This window comes from Ixodes scapularis, unplaced genomic scaffold (genome assembly GCF_016920785.2).
Source record: "Ixodes scapularis isolate PalLabHiFi unplaced genomic scaffold, ASM1692078v2 PGA_scaffold0__279_contigs__length_252992795, whole genome shotgun sequence".
In the NCBI taxonomy this organism is placed as follows: Eukaryota; Metazoa; Arthropoda; class Arachnida; order Ixodida; family Ixodidae; genus Ixodes; species Ixodes scapularis.
The window spans coordinates 64,631,369-64,643,252 of record NW_024609835.1 but is presented as its reverse complement, the minus strand read 5'-3'; the positions used below and the strand labels follow the sequence as shown (position 1 = coordinate 64,643,252).

General features: G+C 43.7%; 1 protein-coding gene across 1 annotated transcript in view; it reads right to left on the bottom strand.

The window, feature by feature from the left end:
- Window positions 1-1,789: 1,789 nt before the first annotated feature.
- Window positions 1,790-11,884, bottom strand: part of LOC115323065 — a 62,326-nt gene continuing 52,231 nt past the window's right edge. Inside the window, exon 15 of the mRNA XM_040211151.1 lies at window positions 1,790-1,909. Coding sequence (XP_040067085.1) covers window positions 1,790-1,909 — 120 coding nt within the window. The remainder of the gene's footprint in view (window positions 1,910-11,884) is intronic.

The window sequence follows — 11,884 nt, the reverse complement described above, 5'->3', positions numbered from 1 at the left end:
TTTGGCTATGTGTCCGAGTGCCTGGCAGTTGAAACATCGGGAGGGGGCTTCAACATAATCGCAGTCCTCATGTATGGTGGACCCAAGGCTCACTCTTACTGGGCGCTCTGTGTTTGGCCGGAAAGTTAGAACAACTCGGTCAGTCGGTTTAGCCACTTCGCCAACCTTTGCGCGACGTTGGTAGAGTCGGCGGCTGCGATCACACCAGCCGGTTCCAGGAATTCCGTTAGCTCGCTGTCCGAGTACCAATCAGGTACCCCTGTCACGAGGCCGTTGTTCCGCATGTCTTCGGTATGGTTGCTTGGACCGGAACTCCACAGAGAGAACGAACCTTCAGCAGCTTGTTCACGGTAGCAGCGTCTGCAACATCTACAAGGAGACCTCCCCGAGCAGTGAAATGGTCTCTCACAAGAGGGGCGTCTGCCGTTGCCGCTATTTCTTCGCTTAGTTTGAGCGGATTCTGTTTTTGGAGTCGTTGGTCATCTTTGACTGGGGTCAGTAAAACTGGCACACCAGTTGTTCGCTGACGTCAGTGTGTAACGAGTATGAATCCCTCCAGGTCACTTTTCTCCTCGTCGACGTGCATGGTAGAATCTGATGTTACTTCAGACGCTCCTATATCCTCATTTTGGTCGTCATCGTCAGGTTCGTTGTTATTTTCTCCTTTGCGTCGCTTGACACCCTTGAGCGCTTGACCTGATGTTCTCTCTTGGCCTGGCTGGACGGCTTGATCTTTCGCTAATGCCGTCACCGAAGGGCCTGATTTTGGTCTTCCATCTGATGAAGGCTCTCCATCGGAGTTTTCCATGATGGAAAGTCCGGGAGCACCTTGGTAGGACCCAGATTTAAAGGGTCCACGTAGCTGGCGGCCTTCAAGAGTATGATTTGTAGGTCCGGGTATAAAAGAGGCTTACTTCTTTCGTAGCGAAGGAACAGATCAGGCTCTAATCCAGAGGCGTCGGCAATCTTTCAAAAATAACGTGGAACGCAGAAAAAGGATCGACCATCTACAAGGTGCTTCTTCTTCTTTTTTCGACAAAAACGACTCGCGTGAAAACTAAACTGAGGGTTGGACTGAGCAAGGGCGAGGAAGAAGGCGAAGTGAACGTGGTGAAGATGGGAATAACTAGAAGACGAAGAAGTTCAAGGCAAGAGATGAATATGCCAAGAAAACGAAGATGACGACGGGAAGGGAAGATCCAGTGGGAAGATCACACACACGCTCGTGACACGTGAGAGAAGGGCGGGCACGACACAAAACCCGGCTCGACAGCGGTAATCCCGGCAGCCAAGGAAGAGCCCGGACGGACGAGTCCAGGACCGTGGGGCTTTCACCCAAGCTTGCTGAGAAACCTCCGCCGTGCCTAGTGAGCCTGGCGAGCATTTCCAGGGCAAGACGAGCGCCATGCCAACGCCGACGTGCAACGCAGTGCCGTAAGCGGATTCGTCGAACTGGATTTGTCTATAAATCCACACCGTTTTTGTTTTTTTCTAACTTCTTGTTCATACGACTGTAAATAATATCTACCTTCTTATATTCACCGCCCTGGAATTCCTAGTCTATTTAATTATTTTTTTTCCATCACAACGACGCTGCTGCTCAGCTTCGACTGCGTTATCCAACTCGCTGCTGTCACAAGAGCCGAGCAAGTTGCCGCCTGGCCCAGTCCGTCGGGCCACTCTGCAGGGGAAGCACCACGCCGGCCGTAGGAGAAGGAACCCAACGTTTTGTATCTTGTTAGGCTTTAATAAAGTTTATTATCTTTCTTAAACTGTTACTCGCAACGTTTTAGAACAGACATTTTTCAATTTTATTACTTGGATTTTTTATGGTGTTTCTTGGTGTGGTTCCGACCATTTCTGGGTTTTCTTTAACCAACGTAAGATTCGTTGCTATCCACTGCATCTCCTGCAAGAATAGTTGTAACACTCATGAAATATATATTTTTAAGTATTTTAAAACGCTCCGGTGATATGGGTTCTACTATAATCACTCAAAAAGCCAAACAGCCCTACAGATCACGTGCTGCATCGACAGCATCTATTCTTTGATATCTGTATATTAGCGTTTTGAATGTTGGTTTCAGTAACTGACTCAAAATTACCTGTTGGGCTAGTTGGCTATACATTCTTAAAAATCAAAAGCCTAGGTGTTTGCGCTTTTAATTTTTATCCGTAACTGACATGTGTCACAAATACCAATATTTCCAAACCAGATCAGGACCCTAAAATTGTAGCATGTAAATTTGTTTTCTGTGTGTCATTGGTCTCATTTGAACCGTATAAATCTGGGTAGTTTCACATGATTAAAGGGCGTGACAAAATCTAGGCTTTCCCTGTTAACAGACACGTGTGCTGCATTAAGTATAGAATGTTGGTATGCCATTTACAGATCAAGGCATGACTTACTGTTGTTTCGATGTATATCATTAATGATCTAGAGTAAAAAAGATTCGCCAAAAGCAGAAATGAATATTGTTTTTCAGGCAGTACTTGAAACCAGGGTGTCGAACCGGAACCGAACCGAACCGAAAACCGGAATCGAACCGTTATTTTTAGCCGAACCGGAACTGAACCGAACCGAAATCTTCACCGCCATCTTGGAACTGAACCGGAACCGAACCGAAAAAAATATAACGGTAACCGGTTCAAAACGGTTCAAGGTATTCTTTTTTCGTTTTTGTTAGTATCACAAAACGAACATATGGGAATATGAAATTGGCGGCTGTATTTCTATCTATTGTTCGAATCGTCACATACAGAATTGCAATGTATGGTAGACTGTGGGTTTTCGTGGCGCTTTTGTACTGGCACTATGATTAACCATGTGTCACGTTGTCACGTGACGTCATGGTGTCAATACATGCTGTCAAGTAATGTCACGTGACCCTGTGACGTCACGTGACTCACTGCGTCAAGTCGATTTAATTTAAAAAGTCACTAGATGTATTAACCTTGTTGACAGCGTGACGTAACATGACATCACGATTTTGCACCGAGTCACGTGACACCGTCACGTAAACAATTTTCATAGCCCCGAATCGAGTGCTCAAGTTCATGCCAATCAGCATCGCCGAACATTCAGGCAACGGCTTGTGTTCAATTAAAGATGATAATAGCCCAACTCTAACAATATCTGAAGCTCCAGCCCAAGCTTTTGCTTTCTAAACCCTAGCGCATGACTATGATGAACACTGACGGTATAGAATTAGCGTCAGATCACGTGGCTGCTTGTTCAAATTGCGAGTTGAGGAGGGGATCGACAGCTATTTGTTTCTTTATTTTCTTTTGCATCTGCTATTTTTTTTTCTTTTCGCAAGCTATCAACGTCAGGGGTTACTTCTTAACAGTATTTATTGAAAGTACAAAAACAAATGTTGCACGACCAATTTTACATTATTGAAGCACCCAAAAATGTTTTCGTCATTGGGGAGGAGGAGCGACCATGACGCCCCATGCGGTTAACTTTAGAACTACACGGATGGGGACAATAAATACAATGACTCAGCGCTCGGCCGACAAAACCGAACGCGGCGTCAGCGTTCGGCTGGAGTTCGTGCTCTCCGGTGCTGACTGACATGATGGGAAACTGACCCTTAATAGCTCCGCTGTGTGCGTGAGTGTGTGTGTGTGGGGGGGGGGTAGTTTTAATAACATACTCTGTTGTATAGAGGTTCCTCTTTCCCTCATCTTTGGCGGAGACCAAAAAGCGTGGGCCCGGAAACTACTTTGTCTGCAAAAACACTCTTGCCAAAAAGCACGTTTTTGTCGTGCCAGACGGTCGCGCAGTTCCTCGCGAAGATGCAGTACGAATAATAATACGTGCCTTTCAAATACTTGGCTTTAACTGAGCTTGAACCTCCTGCAGCGTGCATTTTGCACCATCGAATTTGATTTTCACAATGACTACTAGCATATAGTATGACGACGTCACGTGCATGCCATGCTAAACAGTTCAGCTTTCTGGTGAAATGTGATGTTCGCAACACTAGCAATAGATGTCCTACTTGTAAAGTTTTCCAGTATTTATTGCAGTCTCGCGATGATAGATGGCAGCCCAGAAAAATGTTAGAGCGCATGATTATTGAAGCACAGTGTTGTAAAGCGAGGGCCCAAAACAAGTGCAGGTAAAACCGAATGTAACATTAGCCTCGCGAGGTAGTATTTTGCGAAGTTTCGAGCTCATGCAAGCTGATGAAATGAGATTTATATTAAGATTTTAAGAATTCCATCGGTCCTTCGCGCTATTCGTGTAAAATTATTAATTTCATTGCGTGCACCTTTACGCATCTGTTTTTGCAGTAAGGCGTTCTGTAAGAGATTATTTAGGAAAATACCATTATTTTCTCTTTTTTTAACATTTCGAGTATTTGCTTTCAGATCTGTCATGTGAACACAGAGTCATTTTTGGCGTACCCTGCAACCCGATGTTTCACACTGCCAATCAGCAAACAGAAAAACACTTTTACGCAGACTCAACAGCTCGCGTAGTTTCGAGTATCTTCCTTCCGTATCGGTCTCAAGCGGTTATGTGAACTTTTAAGGTAATATTTATTGATCATTACCAAAATATATTACATTGCTAACTGAATATTTGACAACATAAATAAATGGCCGACCACCCAAAAGCTATGCCCCCCAAAATTATTTGAACTGTGTTCTGCCAATCTTTTCCGGCGTTTGTATCCTCGACAGGCACCTTGAAGGTTATTTGGGACAGCTTTACATTCATTTCTGATTTTGAAGTTAATTTAAACAACAATTTGTTCCTCACATATATAACTTCTTAAACATATAGAAGCCTGTTATTGCCTCTTCTATGTGGTAAACATTGCTTTAATGTGTCTCTGGGCTGGAAAAAAACAAAGTAAACAGGGGCGCGCGGCTGAACCATGACGATTACGCACGCAAACTGTCAGAAAATATCCAATTAAGTAGCTGCCATGCCGAGAAAATCTTTAAATACTACTTCGTTGTACTTAATAAAGAAGGTACTTTGGGGGACGCTTAAGCTTCGGCTTTAAAATCGCCTCCTTACTTGCCGCGCAAGCGTGCCTCGGTTGCCTAGTCAGGAGCGTCTGACTCGCAACCGAAGGGTCGTGGGATCGAATCCCTCCTAAAATTCTTTTTTTTTTTCTTTAAGGCAAAGAGAAATTATTAGAGACATACGGCGAAATGCAATTCACGTTACATGTCATGTTTTAATCACTTTCATTCCATGCGTGATGTCACGTTTCACGTGAGCATTGTGAGTTGTTTGAAATTCTTGAGCGAGGGCATGTAGCTCTGACGTCATGACCTTATCGACCATTCAGGATTTTCCAGTCACGCCACCGAAATCGGCTTTTCTGCGACATGAGCTTCTCAGTGCTATTGCGTTAAAATAATCAATTAGCAAGGGTGATGCTCATTTGCAAATTAAATTGACCGGCCTCTTGTCAAGAGCAAACCTCAATAGCCAGGCTATGCCAGCTTATCCTGTATAAGAAAATGTTAACTAACGTGGGCAAGCGCTATTTTGGGCCAGATTCGATCTGAGTGCGAATGTGCATATAGATTAGACTGAACAATTTTGATTGCTCCTTGCTGCATGATTAGTCGCATGCATCGCGGTGCTGAGTGTAAGCAATGTTTGGTTAAAACAACAAGCATTTTGATTGACGCTCGGCATTTCTTTAAAAAATAGACTGAAAGGGATTATCCTAGAACTTTCGTGACATTTTGAAAATTTCATTGCTTTTTGCTTAGTTGTGTCGTCATCATATACATATATATATTGTGAAACATATTTAGTAAACAATATTTCACGATATATATGGCCACGAGGCGCCCATTTCATAATTTTATGCAGTAATTAATTCCTTAGTTGGAGGACACAATCACGATTTAACTTTTAATACTGCGGCACAAAGTTGTACGAATCAAGGGTATTTTTGGTGACCATGCCACACTTGGCGTCAACATTTTATACTGTGTGAATAAATCAGCTTGAATTTTAGAATTTTACTTAAACACAAAGAAAGGACAGGAAAAGACAGTATAGTTCTAAATTCCAAGCTGATCAATTTACAGGTATGTACCAACAAGCTCAGCTCCTTACTGTTATACTGAAACATTTGGATTCAGGTAAATATATGTTACTGGTAATGTGTATGTTATGTCGTATGAACACGCCGTTATGTATGTTAAGAAATTAAAAAAAAAAATGAATTTCATACTTTTGGTATTTGAAAAAAAAGTTAATTGCACAGATGAGAGGAGAAACTATATAGTTGATTGTTTCACGGCGTAAATAGTGTATAGTGTCAGAACAACGCGGAAAATATATTATCAATTTAGCGGTTCAAACGGGTTCGAACCGGTTCGAACCGGTTTGAATTGTTATTTTTTGCTCCCCGGAACTGAACCGGAACCGAACCGAAAGCCGTGAACCCGAACCGGAACCGAACCGATAAAAATTTCGGTTCGACACCCTGCTTGAAACCCAAATCTTTGAATAGACTTAAGTCAGCTGGAAACTGGTTCTTGTCGATTCGGTAAATTGGGAGAGGGGCAATCAGACATTTCTTAAATATATGTAGAACACAGTCACAAAAGTTACAAGAAGAGAAAAATCTGAAAACTAAAAATTCAGGAAGTCGATCTACGAAAGAAATTATCTTGGCGTATTGGTGTCAGGTGACGTCACTCTGCGAAATGACGTCATAGTGTGACATGACATCACTCTCCTGCGACTTCGTGGTGTCATATAACGTCAAGATGCGACGTGTCATCATGGCGTTATAGGGTAACGTGTCTTCACATTAAAACGTTAACGTGGCATGATGGACGTCATTGTTTTATTTGACCACACAGTATCAGGTAAGCTGATGGCACAATTTTCCTGGCTACTTTATAGGTAGACGAAAAATAAACAGTACGCAAAAATAGACAAGCACGAAAGAAAGATGCGACACAAACGCTGTCGTGCTTGTGTCGCACCAGCCCACCACCGCTTGTGTCGTTCGCATCTTCCTTTCGTCCGTGTCTATTTTTGCGCACTTTTTATTTTCCGCTTACCATGAACCCGACTGGCCTACATCACGACACTAATTTATTGGGGAAATATATCTGCTAAATTCCGAAAGAAGCTGCTGCTCATTAAAGAAATCCAGCAAGTGCTCTCGCACTTGCATTACATTTAACAGAATGTCGAAGGTAATTTTTTTTGTGGACAGTCGAATGATCTTGGGCTGCCTGAGACAATATTGGGGTTTAAATTTACGCACCTTTTACACGCCCCCGAACTCGTGTTACGCGAGAAGACCCGCACGCAGCGTCACTAATCTAGAGTGTTTTTTTTTTTTTTTAAGCGGTCTATAATTTTTAGTTTTCCCTTTAAAAAAGAAGAAACTTTCTTGCCTTGTCGCGTAGAACACTCCAGGTCGATTTCCGCGACTGAGGATTCGGGAACAATCACTGTATCGGTGTTCTTGAACTTTGCGAACAATTAAAGGGGCGATGCCACGATTTTCGTATTTTGCGCAAATACCGCTTAGAACGAATCCCTGACGTTAATGACCTGTGAAATACTCGTTCGTTTTTCACTACACACAATCGAAGTCGCAGAAAAAAATGGAGAAAAACGAGCAGAATTCACCCCCTCAACTCGCAGCCAGAACAAGCGGCCACGTGATCTGGAGCCGATTATATGCCGCCAATGTTGATCATAGCCATGCGCTGGGGTTGGCAAGGCAGGGGACACGCGCTGAGTTCCAGACATTGTTATGGTTCGGCTGTTGTCGTCATTGCAGCGATTGGACACAGGACACTGCTCGAATGCTTCTCGAGCTAGTAATTATCACGAGCCCAAATTGAGTGTCCACGCAATGCTCGGGTCCAATCTATGAGCCGCATTCAAATATCGTCACTGGGCGGTACTGCTACCGCCGAGCTAGGTCATCAGGTTTTGCGAAGGAGAGATTGAATGAAAACGCTCGGTTCTGTCCTCAAAATTACAGTGCGAGTTTCCTTGAGTCCCATTAGTGCCAGTAAGCTCGTGTAAAGTGAAAAACATTCCAATTGAATATTGTTGCACCGCCCCTTTGATGTCTTGTCGGAAATTGTGTTTGGGGTTCGTGTCCAACTACTGCGGTGATGGGAATAACCGAACACTATGTCCGGAGTACAGACCGCGTTTTTTTTTTTGCATTGTCAAGCTGTGCTTGGAAATTAAAACGTACGCGGTGAAGGTAAAGGATTGGTTCTGAGGAGTAATCTGCGAAAAATTAAACTTATTTTATTCCTCCTTTAATATCTACGGAACTATAAACGAAGAAGAGGCTGATAGATGTCGTAGGCACTGTACAAAGCTCTGTACAAAGTGACCAACAAGTGAAGTTCACGGCCCACCATTGGACTAACACCTCCGTGTGTGAAACAAAAGTCGTCAGGAATTCAACATTCAATCTCTAAAAGCGACCTAACATGACACATTTTATATTTTTTTAAGAAACGCAAACATGGATTGAACTGCTATATTTTTTTTTTTTGAATTGCACAATAAACGATTGTTGGCAAACATGTTATATCTCCATCAGTCTTACTTTCACGGTGTGTGGGGAGGCAAAGTTATGAGTAGTCTTTTTTTGTATTGTATAGGTACCGACAAATTAGATTATTTGGAATTTCATGGTTTACAATTTTCAACCCTCACTTAAGATGGAGTTCCGCCAATTACCGCTTTATTTCTTCTTTGTGTGAACGCGTCGAAGATTTACTTAACGAACGCATGTTTTATTCATGAAGGCTGGTATTAATTATGAGTGGACACAGACAGCCCTATTCACCAGTCGTAACTAACTAGTGCTGTTTAAAGTTAGTAGCACGTCTAAGTAGTCACGACGTAAGTGAAAAATCAGCGACTAAGGGGCGACTATACCCTGCGGTATTCATGAGCGCGAAGCAATTGGGTGACTGTCTAGCCAGGAGTAACAAGCGGAAGAGTACATAAAGGTACTGAAACGACACCGCGTGAACGGAAATTTTATGTTTTAAAAACTAAAATATAAGTATCTGTGAGCAAAAATAAAATGTTATAATTGCGGACTCAATAACCAAAGCAAATTTTTACAAAAAAAAAAAAAGAAAAAGGGGCAAAACACGGAAGTTGCATTGCCAGCGACATGAATAAATATGGAAGCGCCCAAAACGCCCGTAACTGCGGGCTCTCTTGACGTCCAGCGCCCCGCTGAGATCGCATTAGCGCACCCTCTGAATAAGTCTATTCCCCTCGTCCTTTGCTGCATAGACAAATTGCGGTCACTGTTGAGCTTCACGGCGTTGACATTTGCGTCGCCACCACCGACGACGCTGTAAATAGTGTAGCCACCGACAGCAGCGCTTCGATGGTGGGGGGCTCTCATTATTGCGAAATTAAAAATAAAAAACCTTTTTTGCTAACACTAAAAAAAAATCAAATTCACCGCTTAAAGGGAGGTACACTGACAGGGTATTTATGCTCGCCGAGGTTTTTAGTCGTACGTGACATAGAAGAGCCCAACTACCCAGAACAGAATTTGCGGCCCGAAAACCGCCGATCGAGAACTGACCGGTTTGAGCCGCGCTCGCTCTCTTTTTCGTGGTCACGGGCCATTTTCTAAGGTTTCGACGCGACCACCAAATTTAATCAAAGTCGTGGGTTATTGAAGGCACTCAGTCAATATTACAAATAGAAAAAATATGAAACCCATTTTTTGTGGCTTCCAAAAAGCTGCAAATACGTTGATTGAAAAAAAAAAAGGTAGCACAGACAACTGGAAGCATACTGTGCGTTCACTGCATAATTCTCAACATGGCGTCGTTTCGCGTGTCGTGGGACTAGCGGATGGCAGCGGACGACGGGCGTTGGACCTCTACTCAGAACTGTCGTTCACGGTACAGGCGAATTCTGTCTTCATTCGAAAAAAAAATTTTGGACCGATCAAAAGAACTGATATTCATGCCGCACGACACGCCCGACCAGCAAGCCGATTGCACGAAGACGTCGCCGAGTCGGCGTCCCTTCTCGTGGCTGAAGACATCGCTCGCTCAAACGTCAAGCACGAAGTGCGTACTTTGAGTTGAGTACGCACGCACGCCTATGCGTGGTGCTGCCCGACTTCAAGCCGGGAGTGCGCGTATTGAAGGGAAATAAGCAGCAAACTACCGACATACAGTCTACCCTCCGCATTACTACACATGATTGAGTTCCTTTAGTAGCTCGGTAGAAAGACGTCCGCTGTACACGCAGAGGGCACGGGTTCGATCCCTGGTGTGGGTGCACCTTTTTTTTTTTTTTTTGTCAAGCATTTTGCGATGTTTACATTTTTTTTTTTTTACAATTACCTCTGAAAAAAAAAATTGTTGTGTACGATACGTCGCTGAACTAAATGGTATGGGATTCCATTTTTGACACCTGCGAACCCAAGGTAGTCACTTTCCACAAAATGCAAGGAGCACATAAATCGGGTAGCGTCCGCTTTTCGAGCTTCGCGTAACTGTTCTACAGGAATTGCAGCCAGCCATTGATCCCGACCAGTTGATCCTTTCGGAAACTTGTGTACTCTGCCGCACAATGCCACTTTCAGATGCAGGACATGTGAGGCAACTCTTCACGCGACATCTCGGAAGCATTCTTTTCGGAACCGATCACGGGAATTCACCACGGCACTCGGGCACTCACTACTAATTGGCAACACTTAAATGTACAAAACAACTCATCTTGAAGTACAGAGCAGCGAGCGGAACAAACATAACTGCAAAGGAATCGCACTGCGAACGAAGGCATTTCGTCTGCTACGTGCGGAGGGAAAAGGAAGAAAAAAAAAACCCCATGGTCGGGTGTAACTACGTGCCTTCCGCCACTCACTCTATCCTCTCCACTTCTACGTGCGGTGCGGGAGTTTCGGTTTCGAGCAGTTGCGTTTTTTCGGCTCTATTAAAAAAAATACGTGACTCTTTAGCAAAATATTAATTGGGTAGTATTCCGACACCATAATAAATCACCTGACAAAAAAGGAAAAAAAAATTGGGGGGTGTCAGTGTCCCTTTCATGAAAACAAGATGTAATTTATTTGATATATTCATTTTGGTATGTTTCTCTTTCGGTCTGACACCAAAACCGCACACCGACCGGGCGGAGGTTGCATGAGCTGTCAACTCGCTCGGCTCGCCGGCGCCCCGGACTTCCGCACTTGCAATGGCCATTGGCGACGTTGCTCCGCCCGCTCAAATGTATAACTTCGTAACGGTTTTGTCGCTGCGCGGCTACGCGGCTTCACGCTGCGCCTGATCGCGTGGTTTCGTTTACCCCAAAATCGTGGGGGCGTGGTACTGGTGTGGTTTCGGTCTGGTTCCGGTCTTCGACGTTCGGTGCACCTGTCAAACTCGATGAATATTCTTGGTGCAGACTTTCAGAAACTTTTGAGGGATGCATCTTACGTGGCCATGTCCAAATGGTGCTCGGACAGCGCAATAGCCAAGACGTACTATTTTTTTTTCAACAAAAGGCAAGTAAGTTTGTACTTCCAGTACTCAGTTTTATTTGTTCAGCAAATTTACTATTGAAATGTTTCTGCCAATAGCTGTTAGTCTGCGGGTTGACCGTAATCGAGGTAGGCTTGTTTTTGATCTTGCAGTAAAGACCAATTCTTTATAATATTCTCCACAAAGTAAATCCCTGAACTACTACTGTATCAAGAAATTCGATCGAGGGTACACTTAGACCCCCCACCCCTCGAATTATGCACAACTGCCTATTTGGACTGTGACATTAAGGTTTTAATCCTGAAAATGGCCTCCGGCGGTCCTCGAACAGACGGACGATAGCAAAAAGATAGTACACGGCTCTCTATATTTTAATTTG